Source organism: Psittacula echo (genome assembly GCF_963264785.1).
Source record: "Psittacula echo genome assembly, chromosome: 3".
NCBI lineage: Eukaryota > Metazoa > Chordata > Aves > Psittaciformes > Psittacidae > Psittacula > Psittacula echo.
Window position 1 is genome coordinate 49,172,694 of NC_137736.1, and position 23,581 is coordinate 49,196,274.

At 42.0% G+C, this 23,581-nt stretch overlaps 1 protein-coding gene across 5 annotated transcripts in view; it reads left to right on the plus strand.

Annotated features, from left to right (window-relative positions):
* GEMIN8 (gem nuclear organelle associated protein 8) overlaps positions 1 to 6,537 on the plus strand; it is a 30,901-nt gene extending 24,364 nt beyond the window's left edge. For all 5 annotated transcript variants that reach the window (XM_080613162.1, XM_080613163.1, XM_080613164.1 and 2 more), the window contains one exon: positions 4,579 to 6,537. In XM_080613162.1, coding sequence (XP_080469288.1) covers positions 4,579 to 4,829 — 251 coding nt within the window. In that variant the 3' untranslated portion in view covers positions 4,830 to 6,537. The remainder of the gene's footprint in view (positions 1 to 4,578) is intronic.
* The last annotated feature ends 17,044 nt before the right edge of the window (positions 6,538 to 23,581 follow it).

Here is a 23,581-nt window from a genome sequence, read left to right on the forward strand (position 1 = left end):
AAGACAAGATGAGAAAGTTCAGAAAGTGCACATGCAGCAGTAACAGAAAATCATTCATCATTTGAAATAAGCAGTAAAATATGTGAACAAGGGTATAGGTCAGGCTGAAATCATGGAAAAGAAAAAGCAGATCAAGGCTGGGGAAAATGCATTATTTGCTTGAAGAATAACGTGCTAACTAAGCAAGAAACTTACAGTCAATAAAGGCCATTTGACACTTCAGAAGAGCGAGCTCTTGGTCTCTTGCCATAACTACAACCATGTGGGGCAGAACATGGCAGACTGCAGGGTGTGAGCACCTAGAGAACTGTGGAGAAGGTTGTCTGCATAAGAAACATTGCCACACTGTGTATGATCACTGGTTACAGTGAGCTGAGGGTTGGATGTATAAATGCTAAGAGCTAAAAATGATACGAGAAACCACACAATGCTGGGTATAAATCTGTCATAAAAATCCAACATAGATAATTACCCTCCCAACTTTCATCTCCTTTTAATGTTGACAAGTCTCTCCATGGAGACTTCTCTCCAAATAAGGGAATTTATTTGGGTTTTGGGTTTAGGGTTTTGTTTTCTTTTTATTTTAATGAAAGAAGAATGAATTCCAGAGAGGAAATATTTTTTGTTACTACTTAAGCTTCTCAAAGGATATTACGAAGAGTGAATCAGACTTACTGAAAGTTTATAACATTTTCCTTTTTATAAAATAAGAGAAGTAACACATCTGATTTTCTAAGGGCCTGTGGGGAAAACAACTTATGTCTTAAAGGGCTTAGGTCATGGCTTTGCTGAAAGTATGTAAGAAGGGCATTCGTGTGCATATGAAGTCCCAAATGCAGTGAATAGCTAATATACTAGTTACTGTTTATCCTGCTTTTGACACTCCCTGAGGATGAAGGTAGTTGTCTATATTTGTTTACTTTTCAGCTAGGATATCCTAGATTAAGTCATCCATAAAAGGAGGGGGAAGGGAAGAAACAACCACCCCAAAATTTTTTTCAAAAGGCTGGAATCATTGATGATGTTCAGGATGCAGTATGACTTAGGTATTCCTTAAATATGAATTAAAAAGGCTTTACTGTGTTTGGAAAAAGATGTCTCAACTAGTTTTGGCCAGGTAGTGATGACTTCCCAGCAGAACTGGACTTGGTGGGAATAAGTTAGTTTTGAAAAGATCTTGAAGAGATGAAAAGTATCTTTGGGAAGAAATAGACCTGACCAATTAGGAAAATGTCCGCAATGCTTTTCCTTTGCACAGGGACCAGCAACCACTGCAGCTGCCTGCCTGCCTTGTGAACATTTGCAAGATAGTGTTCCATGATGGGGGAAGCTTGCCAGTGGTTGAAGCTGAATGCTGTAAAAGAAAGCACATTCTTCACTGTGTGAAGTGGAAGGAGGAACTACTTAGAACTGTGTAAAAATTATTTGTTTCACATTTATAACTTGGCAGCACAATGACTTACAAATTTGGAGTGTGAAACTATGACTTGAGAATGAGCTGGGGACGTAATGCTGCAGGCTCAGAATTAGGGTTTTCATAAACCTTGTTATCTAATTCATGGATGGCTGTTTGGTGCTTGCTTCAGGGAAATTCTGGTTAACTGTATTACAGAGAATTTATTTTTTTGGTTGGTTGGTTGGTTTTTTTACATTGTCGGATGCTTGTTGTAATCTTCTTGACGAAGAGGTAGCTCCCCATTTAGCTGCAGATTTATTGCTTTGTATGTTTTCAAAGTAAATCTTGAGGTAACAGAAAGAACCAGGCTGCTGGAAAGAAGAGCAGTTCAATTTCCCAACCCCTGCCCCACCAAAGAAGGTTTAGCATGCACCTCAACAGGACAAAACTTTCTCTGCTGTGATCTATTTCTTATCTTTGTGTTTGGGTGGAAATACTGCTCTTGGAAAAGCAGTAGTTTACATATCCATTTAGTTCCGTGGCTGTTCTTCCCTTGACTGACTGTGACAGCAAGTAGCGCTGTCATGGTCAGTGGAGTTTTCTGGAGAGATACTACCATGACAATAACTGATTTGAAACAGCAGCATATTTCACACAGTTACAGTTATATTACCAGCAGCAGCTGCCATGTTCTATGCTCAAATTCAGCCTTTGGTACAAAAAATAGTAGGTCACTGTAGCAGATTTCTGTCCCCAGCCTCTGTCTGGACTCTAGACCTGATTTACATGTCTGAGACTCTGTAATAGAGTCACTCTGGGAATTTTTAAGCAGTAGCTATGGAATAGTGAGAGTCAGGTTAGAAAGTTAAAGGCAGTACATCTGATTAGTGTAAAGTAAACATTATGCTTCAGGTTTTTGTAGGTAATTTTGAGAATGCAATTTAAATTGATATTATTATTTTGATTGCTAACATTAAGATCTGCAGGTTCATGAACTACAAATTGGAGATGATGCACACTAAACTGTAATCCACTCATCCATCATAAAGCTTCTGTTAGAGACCCATTTAATTTCCAAACCAAAGAATTCATTATCTGTCTCCAGAGAAATTAATATTTCTTAAGAGCTAGTTGTGCAATGAGCTGTCAGAGAGCATTCTATGGGAAGCAAGCGAGGAAGCAGTTGTCTCTAGCATGCAGCTATGGAACTAATGAATAAAAAATTTCCATGGACAATACAGAAATACAAGGCATTATCTCTGTGGCCCAGGAGAGCCAACAAATCTGGGTTCCATTCATTGCCCTGCCAGAGTTTTGCTGCATAACCTACCATGGGAGACATTTTCCAGCACAGATTTTTTCTAACTCTCTTCAGTGTATGTTGCATCAAGTTCATGCTTAAAAGCGTGTTACCTGGTTGTGAGCAGTCTGGTTCCAGAAAGTTTGCATCAATGGGATGCCAGGGACCTGTGTAGTCACAGCCTGTCCACATAGTACTGGGCCCTCCTTAGGCAATGTTAGTTCTTCTAATTTAGACCTTCTGGTTAAAATGGCCTGACACCAAATAAATCTGACTCTTCCAAAAACACATACAGACTCTAATGTATGTTTCCTCATGAATTCTGGCAGTGAAGCTCTCTTCAGGGGTGTGCCTTTAAAGCAAAAAGTGAAGCAGCTCTCTGGAATAGATTGCTAATAGCCTTTCAAGCCCTTCTGCCCTTTGGCTACCAACACAAAACTGTGGATGGTGTTTGGAATGACAGGACAAAAGATTTCTGTGGCCCTGTCAGACAGACAGATGCAAAAATTGAAGTTTCTGAGTATACTGTTTAAAATACCTATTTTCTGTGAATGAGGGGTAATTCATTTAGGAAGGTTGACAGTCAGTTGGCTGTTCTGTACAGTACTTTCCACTGTAAAAATAAACTGCAAATGTTTGACACAGATATGTCAGGATACTTAACTTTTGGTTAGGGTTTACAGATGTTGTGTTTAGTGGAAGCTAAATCTCTGTCTTAGGGGAAGGAGGGAAGAGGTACACAGCACCAAATGCTGAGAAGCACGTCCTGTATGTGACTAATGCATCCTGACCGGTGGATACTCTGTCCCTTTGGAGGTTAAAAAAAAAAAAAAGTGCTGTCATTAGTAGTGAACTGTTGCTGTGACACGGCTTTGACAGCCCTCATTTGTTACTGGTGGCCAAAGGAGTCCAACTGCCAGGTGATTTTCTTTGTCTTGTAGAAATGTCCCCATAAGAGGGGAGTCTTGTATAGCACTTTGCTGTCTTAACTTCACAGAGCATTATTTGTTCCATCAGAGCAGCATCCAGGAAGTAGCGGTAAGTTTGGGCACACAAAATCAAGTTCTTTGCTTCCTGATTGGGCTTCTCAAAGAGGATTTTTGATGACAATGTTTCATCGCTCTGAACTGTTTTAAATCATTTTTAAAAGAATGGTGCAGGGATTTGTGTGCTGTTTTGGTTTGTCTTCAAAGCAATAGCAGTAATGCCGCCAGTTGTGAACTTTGCAAGTCTTGAGAAATGGATGAGGTTGGATAGTTTATCTAAACACAGCACTTATGGCTGTGTTTCATTGGATGGACTTAATGGCAGACGCTTACATGACAGAGCAGTCTGTTCATTTTCATAGTGTAGTAACTGATTACATTTTCTCTTGGCTGTGGTTCAGCTGAAGTTGCATCGTCCTGTGCATTGTTTCCCTATCTCAGCTGCTAAGTCATTACTTTGGAAACAACTGTTTTGTTTGGTTTTTGGATTTTTGGAGGGGGGATTGGTGTTGAGTTTTTTGTTTGTTTTTTCTCTTCAAGAGGTATATGAGGAGAAGAAATAGGCAATGATGATTTTTACATGTTATTACAAATTTAGAGGTTTTTTACAGTTTTAGGATTCAGTTCCAGGATCTTCTTCCTTTCTCCCCACTTCTTCCAGCCTGGTTTTAGCATAATACTTAGTAGGAATTTGTCATTATGCATAATGAGCACAGCAGGACAAGTAACATGCAGTTGGTTTTGTAAGTTGCAGGAGTTGGCTGAACCCTTGGAAGTGTGGATATCGGCCCTTAGACCCAGCACAGATTTGAATATGTAACATTTTAAGAAGTTTAAATAAAATGTGATTGGTTGATAGCCCAGTAATTTACATCTCTTGTGCTTTATTTGCCCAGGGAGACAACAGCAGCTGGAAGCTGAGAACCAGTATGTGGAGGCTGATCAAGACCTTCACAAAAGGACAGGACGTTCCGTGCAGCCACCCACAGAAAGACCTGGGGAGAGGCGAATGGCAGAAATGAAGAGGCTGTATGGTGCTGAAGCTGAAAAAATCCAGGCAATGGAGGCTGCCATGCAGCTTATCTTTGATAGAAGCTGTGACAAAAAGCAGCCCAAATACTGGCCTATTATTCCCCTTAAGCTGTGAGTACCTGGTCTGTGCTGTGACCTGGCACAGGTCTGTATGGATGGCTGCCTCTGTCAGGTTGTGCTGCTGAAAGAAACAAGTGCAAATTTTGGGTTTGGCTGGGCTTTGGGGCAGAGACCAGCAAGGGCAGCATCTTTCTTGCCTGTCAGTAATGGTCACAGTCCATTCTACCTACATACAGTTGTCAAGTAGTGAATAGCTATTGTCAAGCTGTCAATAGGAGGGACAGTAACAGAAACCTGTCAAAAGTCATAGTTTCACTCATTTGATACCTGCCTGCCTTGACCATGCTTGCAAGAAAAATAACAATGTCTATAGTCAGTGAACCATGAAAATTTAAAGCAATGAGGTAAAGAAAAAAGACTATACAAATTGTCTGCTTTTCCCATTTAGGAAATGAGCGATCCCATTTTTCAGTCTCACTTAACATAGTAGCATTTGGATCCTGTTTAACACAGCACAGCCTGAAGTGTTATGTCTGCTGATCTTGGAGATTTTTTTTGAGAACCGGGAGTCCACTGGCCAAGATACAATATATTAAATTACTGTAGCCGAGCCATTTGAATTCTTTTTCAAAGGTTTATAATAAAAGCAGGAAATTTTTGTTCCAGACTGATACTTGTCTGGCAGAAGTTCGACTCTAAAGAAATATTATATTAAAGAATGTTTTAATGAAGGGGATGGGGAGAGTAGGGGTGAAGCCTGATGTGGTCCTGTCTGTCAGAGATCTGTTTAGCAGAAGAGAAACTTAAAAAGGACAAAGTGCTCTTGAGGCCAGTGCCTACAGTGAATTTTGCCATTCTAATAAAAAGTATGTAATTGGGTTAAAGCTTTAAAGAAGACATATTAGTTTGATAGATAAGGGTACATCTATATGCTGTTTATGGAGGTGTGAAGCCATGTAGCCCTGAGGCCTATGTGTATTTTAGGTGTAGCTTTCCCATACCCACCCACATATTACATGCACAAAGCTTAAACATAGGCAAGTTAGGTGTGCTCCTGTGTGTGTTTACTCATCCATCTGTACAGTCTGTTTTGCTCCGCTTCTGTCACTCTCCACTTCTGGTCAGTTGTGCTTGCCCCACTAATCGCTGACCAGGTGGAGTGAGGCGCATAAGTGGTCTATGTGAGAGAGGCAGAACTGGCCCTTCAGTGCTAGTGACTACCTTAGAAAATAGTACCCTGGATGCTTCCAAGGACATTCTGTGAAGTACTGCTGCTACGTATTGTTTTGCGTTGAAAGGCTATAGTTTGAATTAAGCAGCATTTCTATGCCAGGGCAAAGGAACCTTATGCTGTTCGACTTGTGACAAAGATTCATGCATCTTTCTGGCAGGTCACAGCTTCTAACTTCAGTTCATGCCCACTATGTCTGGTGTATCTCTATGGCATGTGTAGTTTGTAATACACACCAGCAGTTGCTGTGCCCTCTGCAGCAGGCAGCTGCACCAAGTAAGTCTGTGGTGCAGCGTATCTTTGGTTTTACTATCAGTTACTATGTTTTTTCAAAGCAGCATTTTAGTTTCCATTCTACTTCCTTCGCTTTAGGTGTGACAAAATGGAGTTAAATTGAACACTGAAGTTGAAAGCCTCAGTCTCCAAGACTTACTACTGGTGTGATTAATCTGAAAAAATTGTGTGAGACAGGAGGGGGGAAGGGGTTATGAACAGTCCTGCATTTGTCTTCGCTCTTGTTTTTGGCCGGTATCGTCAGAAATTCAGTGTTTTGTATGGGTTTCCGTTTGGTCACCAAATAAATTTGCTTTGTAACACCTTGTAATTGAATTTTATTTTTTATAAAGAAACTTCCATACTTCAGCACTCCAGTTCTCAGATGCTAAAGCTTTCTTTTAGGTGCTGTATAGAGCAACGACAGTTTTAACATACCGAGAAGCATGAAGAGTGTTGACAAGACTTTCACAGGAATGCCAGTCAATGCCACACACGCATGGTGTGGTACAGAATGAATGGGAGGGCTGTTGCATCTTCTGGGGGAAAATCCTATCCCAGATTAACATGCATAGATCTCTCTGTTCCTGTTTGAAATGTTTCCAGGGTGATGATGATGTCTTCCCTGTGCAGATGAGTACCAAAGAAAGAAAGGATGGGTAAGACTGGGCTATTCTTACTTTTCAGCGCAATTCCTAGTTCTTTCTGTGGTTGTTTCTTCATCCAACCAGTTTGGCTAGCGGAAGCAGAAATTCTGGTCTCCAAAAGTATTTGTACAGACCTCATATGAGACAAACATTGAATTCTTTTCCTACTTCATATAAAACATACAAGAAATATCTTTGCCTTTGATTCTTCTAATATTTCTAGGAGGGTTTAAAATGCTTCATGAGGTTGGAAGTAGAGAGAACTGGATTAAATGTTCCTTAGGATCTATGTGCTGAGGCCTACAAGGGAGGAACACACCACTGCAGATTTTGAGTTGCTAGTGGATAATCTTGGTTCCGCTCCTGAATTTCAAGGGATGGGCTGTTGCTGTAGTTGGCCAAGTGTCTATTTTGCTGGTGGTTTGATGGAACTTGGGGGGTTTGTGTTGCAGTTCTTTTACTCCCTCTCCTGTGTCATTTTACATTTCTAAGAAACATCTCACATAAAAGCATGTGATCATGGAAGCAATGCAATTGCAACTCAAAAATGCCTGTTCAGTCAGAATGTCTGTAACATTCACCTTTCTTGCACATATGTATTATGCTGCAATTCCCAATCGTGGGACCATGTGTGCTTTATTTTCCTTCAAATACAATGTTATGTCAGCTTCTTGACTAGAACACAACTGTGATGCTGCAGACTTGATTCTTGTCCAGAGTACTGCACCTTTGCTTTCAGTTACACCATCTGCTTCTACAGTTCTGCCCAAAGTGTCAGCTTCACTTGCTGATGGAGATTTCTCATGAGCTTTTCCCTGCTCCAGTAAGGAATTACACCCTTAAGTTGCAAGTACAAGTTGTCATACAAACAATTAGTCTTAATTTCAGAAACTGGTTTCCTCATTTGGTACATGCAATATGCAAATCAGGCTCATCTTTAGAAGAAGAGTTTGTGATTGCTTGAAGATGCTTTGAAGATTGGAGAAAAATGGTAATAGATCTTTTCTACTGAAAGCATTCTTAAACTAAAAAAAAAACCAAAACCCAACCTTTCAGAACTAGCACAATATAAATTTAACATAAAAATGAAGCAATGACCTTTGTGTTTCCTACCAAAAGAAAATGCTTTGGTGACATTGTCAAGAGCACTCATCCTTTTAGAATTACTTCCCCACAAAGCCCCTGATGGTTTAGTATGCCTGTGTGCACAGGCAAGCTGAGAAGAGATTAAACAATTTTTGATGAGCATAACTTTTTTGGTGAGCCTTACTGGTAAGTATTCATCCTTTTTGATGATAGTCTTGTATAATGGATAGCTGCAAACATCTCATGCTTAGAAGAAGCTTTAATAAAATGCAACCTAAATTTCTTAACAGCCTTTGTGAAGGATAAACACATCGATAATCCATATGGATTTGTCCACTTGCATCTTTCTCTCTTTGCAAAAGCTTCTCACTCATTCATTATATGAAATACATTTCAAATACTGGCATCTTCATCTCTTGTTGCATTAGTAAGAGTCCAACTTCATGAATAGAAATTGAGAAAAGCACGACACTTTGTGATTCAGCTGCTTAGATCTGGATTCTTAAGTATGATTTTTGGTATGCTAGTCTGAATATTTTGGCTGAAAGAATTATGGAGGGGCAAGTTTATTGCCCAAAATGTGAAATACAGTCTGTCAAAAGGAAACATCCAGAACCCTGTTTTCCTTCTGGTTTCTTAAAAGTGTAAGTTACTGGGGAATATACTAGTTGATAAATAATACATTCATACTGTGACGAAATTCCGGGTTTATGTTTGTGTTCTGCTTCATCAACCATCTACCCTGTCAAACCTGCCCTGTTGTCTCCTGTGATCCTGCCGAAGGAAGAAGTTTCTTACAGGCTTTCTCCTGGGTAGAATAGCAGCCTGTGAGGAAGCCTCAGCTGCTCCTGAAGGTCGGTTATGGCCAGAGTGCGTTCAGGGCCTCACATCCCTTCATCTATTCTCACGTAGCTGGAATTCCTGAGCTAGTACTCAGAGACATGTGCAGTGGAGTTCTGGGTGGGTAGGTGATAGACCGTGACATTGCTGTCCGGGTATTCTCTTGGCAACCTAGTTATCATAGCAAAAGAATTGCTTGGACTCAGTCCATTCTTTGAAGTAGGTGAGCACACAGGCATCAGCCTCAAGTATGAATTTTGGCAGGGCAGGAGCAGTGTGGAAATCTTGCTTGACCAAAAGTGGAGAAACCCCTTGCTCATCTTGAGCACTTTGAGTGTATAATCAAGATTCTCTGTGCATGGATTCTGGTAATTACACAGTCACAGAAGGATTTTTTCCCCTTTAATCATGAATCATTTTCTTCTAAGAAAGCAAGAAAAACAAAGTGAGAACATACATAGTTTTTTAAAAGAAAATACTTTTCAGCCTAATGAAGCCAATAAAACTGCTGGTTCCCTAAACTACATTGAGATCTCTTGCCTGCAAAGCTTTTTTAAAAAGCCAAAATGCATAAAACTGCTATCCCCATGGCTCTTGTTTACAGCCATCCCAAAGAAATACCTTTGTGGAGAGGCAGGGATGAGAAAAGTAGAAAGGATTGGTAGGGATCATTTCTAAATAGAGTTCAAAGTGGTCCTCCTTAATTTTCAGATTTTGTTTAAAATAAAAGTATCAATTTATACCAAAATCTGGGTTCAATAAAGATGTGAGGCAAAAGCCTATCAGGGGCTGTTAAAAATGAAGTTACATTACAGAAGACTACTTTATTCATGGAATTTTCTTACACTGTCCTCTAGGCAGCTGCAATTGCCATTCTGATTGCATAGGAAGCTAACTAAACTGCTGATATCTTTATAGGGATCTTTTGAATCTTTTCACATGCTTATACTGAAAATGAAGATTGAAAGATCTCAGTCCAGAAGTTCAGCTTTCAGCTATCCCATGCATCCTTTTTCCTAAGTGCAGAAATCACCTCTGTGGCTCACTCCACCAAAGTTTCCTGCCATCAAGGTCTGTCAGCAGCTCTTAACTGTGTGATCAGTCCATTGCTGAAAGTCAAAAGGAGTCAAGTTGGAAAAGCCCTGTTGATAAGCTGTTAATGTAACTTGTGAAAAGAATTAAAGGAAGCACTCGCTTGTGCAATCAGATGAGCAGGTCGGGAGGTGGCAGACTCCACAGGCATAAGCATTCATAAGGCAATGTTGCTACTGCTAGAAGAGAACTTACAAGCACATTTTTTTAGTGCTCAGAGCCTTTGAGGATTTTTCCTGCTTTGGTCTAAAACATTTACATTTACATTTCTTTCTGCAGGCATGTTAGCCAGCTTCTCTTAATACAACGCGTGTAGAAAAGCAAATGTTTATTTTTCTTGCTGAACACAGAAGATAACACTCATTTTGGGCAAACCCATGGATGGGTTTATCCCAAGATTTCTAAGGTTTTTATTTTTCATTGCTACTTTCTATGTTAAAGTGTTTTGAATTTGCAGATTTGCAGATGCTATGCCAAGGTGCATACTTGCGCAATTCAGGTTCATACCCTTCTCTTCAGCATGAACCATAGCAGGAATCAGAGGCCCAAGATTCAGTTAGCCGTTTTGGTCTAGACATGTGTAAGTATCCAGCAAGAAAAAGTCTGTGCCTTGTATTTCATTAATTTTGATTCCGACATAGCTAAATCTTATTCCCATCCTTTGCACTGGACAGGAACACTCTTGGGTTATCATGTCTAGTTTCTGCTACCTCCGGCAACCACATCATTTAATACATTTCAGAAACTAATTAGGTTCCACTTTAAAGCAAATCCCATTTCCTGTCACCCCCACTTCTGCTAGTTAAGACTGCGTGTCCCACCTCTCTTTTGCAAAGCATAATAAAATATCAAGACTCCCACAAGTTTTAAGTTGTCCGTTGTCAGAAGGCTCCAAAAATCCAAACGCAGGAACAGATTATGTATCGTGGTCTTTTCTGTATTAATTATGGTACTGTAATATCCTCTCCCTGGACAGAAGGAAAGGAATTGCTGTTGTGACAAAAGTACATGCTTGAAGTATGTTTTCACTTAAGAAATAGTTCATCAAAGGCACACTTCTGGTCTGCAGCATATTCCATCAAAGGGTTGGGTCATAGCCAAAGGCTCCCATCCCACTATCCTCCTTTCATGCAAAGTGGTGAGGTTGAAGCTAAAACTTCAGCCAGTTTATGCTGCAATGCATTTGAAACACAAAAGTTTGATGAGTTGCTCTAAACCAAATAATCCTTACATGACTGCAGAATATAAATCTGAAATGGACTATAAACCAAAAGCAATTAAAAAAATAATAGGCATTACATATTATTACATTTGGGAAGACAGTAATATTCATGACTTTTTAACGATTTTATATATATACATTGATGAATTAGGGATTTCCGGTATTGCCGGATCACTCTGCTAGAGACAAGAAATATTTGTTACATACACTGAGTCTTTCTGAGCATAACACGATGTTTCCATTTGTACTGCTCTGCCAGAGAGCTGTGTCTCAGCAGTGCCATAGTTGGTTTGTGGTCCTGTTTTGGTGTCACCACCCTGGGTGTTCCAGAGCACGCAGAGTGTTCTTCCTTGGCACCAGCTCTGAGAAGTCTTGTGGCTGAGCAGCACTCACGGTAGCTGTTTTTACCATTATATACCAGTCCTGTGGTCTTCATTATGTTACCTTTTTTTTTGGTTTCGCTAGCCATTGAACTCTACGTGCAAACTGTACTGCCCGTTTGAGGCTTGCGCTTGCTCTGAAAGCCGTAATGCTGAGTGTGTGACATGACTGGGTGCCATGGCAACAGGCTGTGATATCAGAAATGCCAGATGATTAGATAATTTCAGGGACATGCCAGAAAGAACAGCTGCACTGTGCTGCAGAAAGCCCTTACTCCAGAACTGCTGTCTACCAGCAAAGAAAATAGAGAAAATGAGTGACGAATAACTACTCAGTGCTTGCTCTGTTGAGGAGATCCCTCTTCAGGTCATCTACAGCTCCAGTGTCAGAGCATAAACATTTATCTCCAGAATGCAAAAGTGCTTCTACAAAGAACTTCCAAGGAGATTAGTTACTTGCCCTTCGTAAGTGTGCTTTACTGTGCAGGCCTGCTCTAAGAAGATGTCCTGTACTTTCCTGGTCAACAGCAGTTAAATCTTGCTTGGAAGGAGGAAAAAAAAGCTGCCTTACTGTAGTCACTTCCCTTCAATAGCTATTTCAGTCTCGTAGTGTTACTTACATTATTCACGTCTAGCAAAATGAAATCTGTTTCTACAGCATGGCTATGGCTAGAGCTTTTTTTGTGGTAAATACATTGATTATAATTAACTGCACTAGTGATTTGTGTTACATTGTGGAAGCTGTCATTCCAGGCATAGCCTGCAAGTGCGATAGTCCCTGTCAGCATGACAGAATTGTTCAGTCCAAGAAGGTACCACATCCTACTGTAATAAAACATAACAATAGTTTATATTGTTGAAACTTTAAAATACCTTATTAAAAACCAGTAATTGAACAATTTTGGTTTGCTAGTTTAACTTCCTCCATGCCAGGTTTTTGATGTGTGAAATGATGTAAAACCACAATAATGATAGAAAACATATAGCTGAATCTCAAGTACAATGCACATTTATTCTTTTTTCTAGTAGGGTGACAAAAAATATAGTAATAATCGAGTAGGAAAAGTTAAAAAAACTGTTGGGTTTTTCCAATTTTTCAGTATTCTTTTAATTTCCTGGTTTCCAGAAATAAAATGTGAGGGGGGTTTTTATACTTCTTAGCTGAGCAACCTTTAAAATTATGAACGGCTTAGCAGACTCACTTTGCAGGGCTTGAAATAACATCTGAATGCATTCTGAATGTAGGAAAACCGCCTACACTGCCTTTCGCACTGCTGCCATCCCCACAAAGCTACCTGGAATTAAATGGAAATGTGCTGTGATGCATTTTCCTGGCAATGTCCATCATAGTTTGCATCTCCAGGGATCCAGCTGAGCAGTTTTCAGGGTCTCTCTTGCCTCAGTCACTTTCAGTCCACCTGTGCTTTCTTCTTGCTCCCTCATCTTTTTCACAAAAGCTCCTATCCAGCTTGCATCCCTCCACCCCAAACACACACTCTTCTGCAGCCTGATTCTGCTGTCATCTCTCAGCTCCTACACTTTTGTCCACCTCCCACATGTAAGGCACAAAATGTTGCCTGGATTCACTCAGTAACCAGCAGGACTAATCTAGATGACCAGAAAAAGGGTCAGTGCCTCTAGCACCGTGAGTGCTGAAAGCAGAAAGTGCTGAGACGCTTCCCACGGCGTTGTCCCCGACCTGACAGTGGCTGAGGGGAGATCATTCTCTCCTCTTTTCCTAATTAAACCACAAAACTTCCTCACTGCTGTGCAAGTGGTGGGAAGGTGTTACTGCCAGTTCGTCTCTCCCCACTTTGGTTAGACTCCAGTCACTCAGAGTAAATATCCCCATTTCTTTTAACAACTGACCAAAGCCTTTCTAAAGTAGCAGCCTTTCTAAAGTTGCAATGCAGTGAAACCACCATGATCCTTTTGAGCACCAGAGGAAGCTTTTGTAGGACTTTCCCCTAGAGGGAGAAACAATTACTGGATACAGAGCCTGGGCTTCACAATCCATCTGTTTAATTCATAGTGTGTCTCAACAGTACATCTCTGTCAACTCCCTCTCTCCAACAGCAAGGCATAGCTGTGATTTAGGAGCTTGGCCATTTGAAAGACCAACCAGGCAACCATGATCTATTCCCACCCAGCACATGAGGATGTTGCTAAGGCAGTTTCTCAATTTAAGAATGGTTTTATCTCTTTTTCTCTCTTTTCAGCCCTCTGCCAGCTGGCATCCCATTTTCTACTTTTCCAGTGGGCACTGCTTCAGCTCAGTGTGAATCTTTGGAGGGGAGCAGTAGCCTATTTAGAGCTTAAAACACATAGAGATTAACTGGCTGGAACCCCAGAGAACAACCTACCAAGAGACTGATGAGGGCACTTAGCCAGATCATCTCCAAAACATTATTGTTAAAAGAACCTGATGCGCATGTTAATTAAATATCAAATATGCAAAACCCCAGTACGTGTAACATGCAGATAATAATGGAAGGTAATAAGCCCTATCTCCAAATAAATAATAGCACTCTCATAACCACAGGCAGTCCCAGTATTTTATGTTCACTTTCAATGTCCTCTGAATGGTTCATATCTATAATATATTAAAACTCCCACAGGCTCCAGCAGGACTAGGATTTAATGTTAAACCTTTGCTAAAAAGAGGGGAAGAAATTTCTCTTGCACACAAACAGGCAAAAAACTCTAGAATAAATGTGATCCAGGAAGCAATTATATAAAGGCGTTGATAATTTGATATGCATATAAAATAATAAGAACGGAAGTTAAGTTATCCCATATACACAGAAACCCTGGGTTTTCAGGATTGGCTACTCATTATTCTCTTGTCATACAAAGCAATTCAGTCTGCAGCTGCATTTCTCCCTTACAAATCCAATTCAATCAAGAGAAATATCATTAGCAAACCCACTGATTTATCCACCAGTAAAGTGCTGATACAGGCTTCTATTCCTGCTGCTAATAAATTCTCTACATAGTAGTGTTTGCTTTCTCTCTAGGGATCTCCCATTATACTAATGGCTACAGGTTTCTAACCTTACCACTGGAATTTTTAAGAGAATAGTAGGGTCCAAAACCTGTGGAAGTCTTAGGAAAGGAAGGACACAAGCCCAGAACATGCAGCCAGTTGCTACAGAGATGTGGCTACATGTTACTGCAGGTGGAGCAGCACCTGGTGCCTTCAAAATTGCTGTAACAAGACATTTTTGGGGGGGTTTGGTTGGGTTGTTGGGTTTTTTTTATTCTCTGAAATATAACCATTGTCTCCTGTTTTGCTCATCACTTTCCCTGATTCCTTCAGTGGGCTTGCTTCCAGTGCCTTGCCTCCTTCTCTGTACCTTTCCCTGCCTCCTGCTTGGTTTGTTGCCTTGATTACCAGCCTGATGGGCTCATCTACCTTTGCTCTGGCATCTCTTCTCCTGCAGACATGCAGCAGCTCTGAAAACCCTTGCTAGGTGCTGTCTCGTGTTCCTCCTGCCCATCAGCTGTCACCAGGGCGCTGGGCGCTCAGCTCATCACAGCATCATCCCCTTGCTGCTTTCACATGCGTGAGCCCTGACACACTATTTCAAGGCATGGGCACACATTTCAGCATCCTTTTCAAGATGGGCTCCAAAAGGGAAAGCCCAAGGGGTGTTAGAAGTGCTATTGTCTTTTGGGAATGATTTCCCAAGCTGCAGGTTCCATAGCTTCTTTAACAGTCCTAGGTCATTTTTATCTGCCAGGTTCATGTGATACTGGGTTTGCCTGTGGCCCTTTCATCTTTTAAACTCAAAGAAGTTATTTCCATGGAATATTGGAAGCCAGAATTAATGTTCTAAGCTATCTGGCAGCTAAGAAACACTTGAATTTGGCCTGAATTTTATTTTTAAAAAAAAAAAAAAACCAACAAAATGTAAGAATCCAAATCCACCTATGACAGTAGCCCATGTTTAATATGGCTTTAATAAAAAGTTTTATTACATTCCTCTCTGAGGATTGTATCATTTTTCTACTTGCTGAACATGATATCCAAGATAACAAAAATCAGATAAAAAGGGTCTTAAAAAAAAAAAAAAAAAAAAAAAAAAAGAGAGATTTGCAAAAATTCAGCATCTGGACTGAAAATAGTTGGAAAACGGTGATCTTTAGAATAACTGTTTGGATTTTATAAGGAAGGAAAGAAAGAGCACCGTTTTTGTTAGTCTAGGGAATGAGATGTTAAACTAATCTTCCAAACCCATGATTCAATATCTAATGCCATCTCATAGTTATTTGCCGATTTCCTCAGTTGCATTCATCCTGGTTGGGCTTTCCTGGAGGGCTCTCACTCATCTGACCAGACTGGCTTGTGCTTTTTTATTCCTGAATGTTGCATTTCTGGCAGGTCTAATGCATTTGGCTTTCAGTGAAGTCAGAAGGAGGTGAAGTGTTTTCATGACGTCAGCAGATCTGAAGCCACATCTTCCTTCCAAAACCACACCTCACAGAGCTGATGAAGGATATCGTCGCCCCTTAGTCCCATTTCTATTACCTACCAGAGAAGAACCTGCCACCATAGCTCCCACAGCCCAGGACACACACCCTCCACAGCCTGTTTGAACTATTCTTCTGCACTGTTGTGCATGCCAAGCTAGCAAGCTACACTGCTGCTGAGTTACTGAGTCATTCCCATCTTTTCTCCAACGCATCACATTTTTGCCACAAACCACAGCTCTTGAGTATAACCATTTGCTAGAACTGGATTGTGCAAAGTGTGAAGAGCAGTACAGGAGCAATAAAACACAGTGTGTGCAGGGAGACAAAAACCAGCACAAACCCCAAACCAGCATTTTGGAATGTATATTAGTAGAAAACTAAAGCATTACGAGAGAATTTAGCTGAGCTTTATGATACAGTTTAAGTCCTAGGCATCGTTCATGTTTACTGAGCTGAATTAAAACCTAATTTAGTTTAACCCTAAATCGTAGTCCTGCTGGAGCCTGTGGGGGTTTTTTTGTATTACAGATAAGTTACAGGCTGGTGCCTATTGACAGAAGTGAAAAAATGAGAAGTAAAATGAAATCAGCTGGCTGTTACTCAGCCTTCACTGCCCAACTGGATCAGGAAAAGTGTTAAAATGAGTCCTGCAATTTTCCTTTCCAGCCTTTAGAATGTGATTTTCAGTTTAAAAAAAAAAAAAAAAAAGGGGGCACCTGAGAATGTTTTTAAATGCTTTCTGTGGCTGCCATCAAAGGAGTTTTCTACTTTGGAAAAAGAGAGCAAGCCTTGTCTCCAAATGCACTTTTGCCAGGAATTCTGTCCTGATTAGGCTGCCTTGGAGCACTTTCTTGGGTGGGTGCCATACTGAAGTTATTGGATGGCAGCCAGGTGTTCAACACTCTTAAAATAAAGTCTATTCCCTTAATTTGCAACTCAACATACAACTCAGGTTAAGTCCATTGATATCTCTGGAGGGTGGGGCTAACATACATATGTATGCAATTATTTTCAGGATATTGCAATGAGTACATATATACTCCCACAGAAGTTGCTCTGAAGTTAAACGCTAATGTTCCTTGGGTATGCATTTTGCTCCTGTCTGGTTTCTTCATTTGCAAATTATTCCACATTAAGATCTCCTGGCTGGTACTAATGAAAATGCTGGATAATCCATACATTTGAGTCAGCTCCTCCTAAAGACACTCAGTTGGCCTGTCCAGCCCACCCAATCCTACCCCACAACAGGACCTTAGCAAAGCACTTTGGTAAATGTTTATAGCCAGGCCTGCTAGACTGAGCCCATCACCTCTGACCAAACTCAAGTGCATTTTTGAGCATAAATGTTTTAGAATGAGGCACATGGAAGAATGCCTTCACAGGGATCATTTTATCGTGACTCACATAGCAGGACGTAAGACTTTTCTCTCCCTTACTTGGAGAGAGGGTTGTCAGCATCTCTCATCCACATTTCACAGATCTATCAAGGAGGATGAAATGAGGTGGGCTGCACATAGAAGGAAAGGTTGTATTGACTTGTATTTTTTCTGTGTAACAGGCATCCATTTCAGAGTTGTTACTCTTTCACTCACAAGCTTTCCTCACTGAATAATGCCTTACTGAGATCATCCACACTCTTTCAGACCTCATATTATCTCCTACATGATCCTCTACCAGCTATGGGTTACCTGTGCAGCATGCAGAGAGAGAAAGGCACAGAAGCAAGTATATGTATACAGAATAAAAACAGCCAATACTGTTCTCTTGGTCTTCACCCAGGCCCAGTCTCTCACAGATACTTACAGAGTATCTGCACACAGAAGTGCAAAATACTGTATTTCGGGTAAGGTAAGGCAAGGTAAGGTAAGAGGTCCTGATCTAAACATTAATCCTTCATTTTCAATTATGTTTTCTAGGGTTTTTTTGTTTTTTCTTTTTTGTATCTTTAAAATCACAAAGTGACATTGGTTATTCCACAAGTGACTTGGGGATATGAAACAGAGATGGGTCTATCTTTGAACACTGGAGATGTATTCAGTACTCAGTAATTAACACCAAAATCGTAATCACTAATTTTCAGATAAAATCAACTATGGTTCATTGGGAAAAAATATGCATTCTGTTGAATATATAATTATATCTATTCTAAAGCAATCACTGCTCATATTTGCATATTGAGAAACAGTTCCTGGAAATATGACCTACTTGGTAATAAACAGTTTTGATTTTGAAGAATATTTATTCCTTACACTATCTATTGCATCTGTATGTTAAATTTCAGAAGGAGTACCTGCATACTAGCTAAACTATATCAAATTACTTCTCATTTTTTATCTTTTCCTTTCTCTCTTTACCCCAGACTACACAGTACCCATGATCTGTACAGTTTTGCTTGGATGAACTTTGCAAACAGCTCTCTGCAGTGAGCACTGAGAAAGGGTTTTGGTAGCAGCAGTTGGAGTCTAAAATGGATCAGCTTCACACAAAAGGTACAAATAACATAGGAGCATGAGTCATTCCCCTTCATCTACACTGAGATGCTGAGTTTAAAACATGAAAAGGTCACCGCTTTTTTGTGCACAAATGAGAGTATAAAGTGATCCAGTTGTCATGTTACTTCTCTTTAACATCCATGGCCTCTGAAACGCCACTTTGAACAGAAGATCACATGGGAGAGAAAAACCCCAGCATGGCTCAACTGTATGTGAAATCACAAAAGTTTAAGGCAGAGAGGATGGATGAACCCACTTGGGAAAGGCCATAGAGAGCACTCACTGCAACTAAAACTGTATTTTATCACTTCTGATTCCCTTAAAACTAAAATACACTTGTGTTAACGTTCAAAAGGAGGCTGGTTTATGAGTTTCTGATTTTATAAGGTTTTGGAGATTCGCAGGATTTTTGCGAAATCAAGTGTAGGAGTGGTACCCTATACACTCACTCTGGGAACTGGTATTGCCTGCGTAGCAGTCAGAAGAAGTAATATTTACAATTACCACTAGCTTCACTATTAGCAGAGGGAGCCATGGGAAAGGGGCTCACCTACAGCCAAAGGTAGGACGCTGTGTGAGCTGAAGACCCCCCAAAGCAGGTGTCCCACTGAAAGATATTTTTACTAGACCACCGTCTTTAGCATTACATAATGTTTAATCAAAGCTAAAACAGTGAGTGGAAACATCCTGCCTTTGATTCTGGTTTTAATGGGGAAGGTTTCTTGTATCTATGGCAATTTGTCTAGTTAGCCTGAGGAAAGACAGAATGGGTGGAAAACAGCGACAAGTAAACAGGTAGCGGCACCTACCACACTGTTCTGTCCACAAAGAAAATAGGGATTAATTTTAGAGCTAGGGTCTTCTCCACTGAAGAAGTAGGGAAACAGATGGAGCCTGGTAAATTAAAACCACAACAAAAAAGAATTGTATGCAACCAGCCTTCACCTGCTCTTGAAATCAGTTTCACCACTGATTGCTAGAAATGGTCAAATACAGTAAAAAGCAGTTTCAGGCTAATACCATGCCCTCAGTTATCACTGATGAAGCCCTCCCTTTCCATCCTACCTCTCCCTGACTGATCTTGGGATTGAAGTTGAATTTTCTTCTTCAAATCAGAAGGCCTTTTTAAAACTTCTCTAGAGAGGAACCGAGTGCTCCAGACCAGATTAGAAGACACACCAAGCATATTGATGCAGGGAGTGAAGGTGTTTCTTGAAATACCTAGTATCATCACACTAGTATTAGGGTAACACCACAAATTTCTCTACAAATAAAGAAGTGCTTGCAGGTTGTTACCCAAGACCTTGAAAAGGTTTCAAGCACCTAGCATAGACAATGAATGACATTAATCAGAGCAGAATTCTGACCTCCACCTTCTCTTTTGCATATCAAATCTCCAATGGCACCAGGTTGTTTTATGATCCCTTGATGACAAGACTGTCTGGATCAATCTATCTGGCTTCCAGGGTAAACTACAGCAGGCCTTTATCCTTCCCTTAGAGCTATCAGCTATAGCACCCAAGGAGCCATTCAGCCACCAAGACTGGCTGAAATGCTACACATTCCAGCCTTTCTCCTTCCTATTATATACTAGATAAAAGAGTAAGAACATGGACCAGAATCCAGTTGTAAGACTTTCCCAACTAGGGAAGTACCTGTTTCTACAGACAGCTTAGTTCTGAAATTAAATCCATCAGTTTCTGTTCCCAGCAGAAATTCTAGCTAAGCATCCCTGCCTTCTTGACCTCATTTGAGTGTAGTGTAGTTTCGCTTAAAGAATCAAACCTTCTGACATCAGCCCTGTCAACGTCTCTCTTCACTTGTCAGAGACTCTGTATCTCTGTGAATGGAAATCCCCACTGACTGCTGAGCCATAACCAATATTTGGACAGCTGTTCTTTGCTTTACTCTTTGGATAGTAAAACAACCAACATTTCTGAGCATGATAGAAAGTGAGTCCCTCCTCTCACTGCATATGTGCTAATATGGACAACTCCTGTGCTACCAAAGAAATGTCTACTCCATACCTTGGTGCAAGTATGCAAACCCAATCTGGACAGTGCTGACTGTGTTGACCAAATTCCCTTAAGCAACTAGTCCCACAGATTTCAGATGACTGCACACACTACTTCACGAGCAGGGGGCTGAAATTGCAAAGAATGGACTAATTTCCCTTAAAATGAGTGGTCAGACTTGTCACTCCTTCACTTTCGTGTTTTATTAATATGTTCTTAAGCAATCGATCTTCTTTAGAGGGGAATAATATGGTTACATAATTTAATAGGTCAGTTTGTTAATAATCATGGGAGAAGATTAAATATCTCTTTATACTTCACGTAAATAACAGAAAATTATGGTAGTATTATTGTGACAGAGGAAATGCATGCCAATTACCCAATTAATGTAAATCAGCACAACCTGATTGATATTAGTCACTGTAGGTGCATTTATTCTGACTAAAGAACTGGCCTTTGCCTCTGAATCAAATTGCTCTGATGGTAAAAATCCAACTTAGAAAAGAAACTAAACTGAAAAAAGCCGACTTTGCCACTCTGTTCCATGCCCTTCACCTCCATCTGTGAAGACTCACTCCTACAACGCAATTGGTTTTGCCTACCAACACATCCAGGTACGAAGGGGTTTTACTGGTAAGCTCTCAGGGGAGAAGCCACTCATAGACGCACAAGCTATCTGGTGTGTTACTTTTGGATCCCCTTCACTTTGGTTTCCCCAAAAGCTAAGATACATTTCTGACAGTGCTTAAAGAAATTAAAAAGTCACTGCAAGCACAGGCAGGCAAGGCTGTGTGGCAGGAACATCACTTGGGTGGCAGCTACCTCAGTGCTATGTAACGCCATACACCAGCATTCATAGGTTCAGAAGAGGCAGTGAAGATAAGAATCACGTTGCTGAACACGAATATAGATATTAATGAAGTAATGTTATGTTTGCGCACATGGTGCCCTTGCCGTGGAAGAGCATCAAGAAGCAGACGCCTCTGAAGGTCAAGGGTGCCCTTAACCTCGTTTCCTGGGCAAGAGCCTGAACCGTAGAGGAGCAGGGAACCAGCCTGGCACCGGGGGCTCCTTCCTGGAAGCCTCCTGAGGGCGAACGGTAAAACGCTGGAGGAAAACAGGGGCCACCCTACGAAAGCAAGCCCCAGCTTCAGGGACACCCCGGCAGAAGCGTCCGGGCGGGAGGGGCACCGCCGGGGTGCCCCGCCAGGCCGCGGGGAGGCGCTTCGCCACTCTACCCCGCGCCGGGCCGGGCCGGGCCGGGCCCGGCTGGGCGCCCCCAGGGCGGAGCAGGCAGGCGGGGCTGTCCCCGCCCCTCTTGCCGCGCCGCAGCCGCCGGAGGCGAGCAGAGCCCGCTAGTGTGCGCTTCCCGCAGTCCAGTGAGGCACGGCAGAGCTTGTCCCTGTCCTGTTCCCCCCGCATCGCCTGGGCGACCAGAGCCAGCTATGGGTAAGCGAGAGGGGCTGCGGGGAGCCCCCTCTCCGGAACCGCGGGGTAGGAGCAGGGGCAGGTGCTGGGCAGCCCTGGGGGTGGTGACCGCCCTAGCCCGGCTTCTTGCCGTGGGGCGGCAGCCTGTTGAGCTCCCCGGCAGAGCGGGCTGCGGGGCGGCCGCCCCTCCATCCCGTTCGGGCCGCGGCTCTGCCGCAGCGGGGCGCGGGGGCTCCTGGCCGGCGGGGCAGCGGGACCACGCGAGCTGCTGAGCGCTCTCTGCTTTAAAAATCAGTTCCTATTAGTGGCGGTACTACAGGATCCCGGAGCAATAGTTTCTTAGAGGCGGTTATCCGCAGCCAGCCCGGAATGTGCCTTCTTACCCGGTCCTGCCGACGCTGAGGCCGGGGTCTGCGCCGCACGCCTGAGGCAGGGGCAGCCGGTGGGGCCGGGCCGAAGCGCCGCAGGGCAGCCTCGGGTCTCGGGTAATGGCTCGGTCTCTTCACTGCTTCCCCTCGGGCGAGGCGCGGCAGGGGGTCCCTCTCAGTCCTCTGGGTGTGCTCAGCTTTGCCGTGGGGTGCAGTGTGGCTGGTGAGAGCAGGGGGCAGGTCGGAGAGTGGACGTGCCTTTTCGGGATGGGGAAGGGTTGAGGGCTCTTCTTGTGCCCTGAGCGTTGGGGGACATTGGGATAACGTGGTGCGCTCTTCCCTCCACCCTGGGGTCTGCGCAGTGGAGAGAGTTGGGCATCGATGAGAAGTGGTGGCTTCTGTTCCCCAACTTACAAGGAGGGTAGCGGCTGTGTGAGTGTGCTAACGCGAGCACAAATGGGGACCTGGCTAGGAAAGGACTCATCCTGCACATGGGTCACTCGATATTCAACACACGCGCTCAGCGTTCTCATACTTTCAGGCATGGGCTGCTTCCTGCGAGCTGTCCTTTCAACCAGCAGTACATCCAAGTCAATTAAGCGGTAATGAAAGTTATGAAATTTGGGAAAAAAAGAAAAATGCAGCTGTATCTTTGGTCCAGTTTGCCAGTGGTGTGTCATTGCTTAGAGGTTGCAGCTGCTCAAGCAGAGCCATCAGTGCATGCCTGTGTGTTAGCATGCACATACTGATGCTGGCGCTGTCTCTGGTTTTAATTAAGAAGAAAAAAAAATATTAATTACTCAGCCAAAACTAAAGGAAGCTGACAGAATTCCTATGGTTGCTACTTTGTTAAATTAATCCGCTTCACTTAATTCCTGAATTTCTAAATGATTATTAACTGGTTTGTTCCCTAGTTTAGTGAAGATCAGACTCCTGTAGTATTACAGTCTTTTTACTAAGTTCTTTGAAGTTTCCAACACCCCTTTCAGTGCATGTTGAAGTACTGATTCCTGCTGCCTCTGCAGCTCTGAAGGCTGAAACTAGCAAGCCAGCTGCTTTACTGGTACCGAAAAGCTTATATTTTGTGTGCATATTCTGACACCTTTTAGACAGTGCTTTCCCTATGTGAACTTTTGATATTAAAAAGTGATGTTGACAGCCTCTCCCATGTCTATATCTTAGTATCCGCTTAATACTTTTACTGTATTACCATAGGTTGGTGTCAAATAAATGTTGGAATGGGATGGAAGAGTAAAA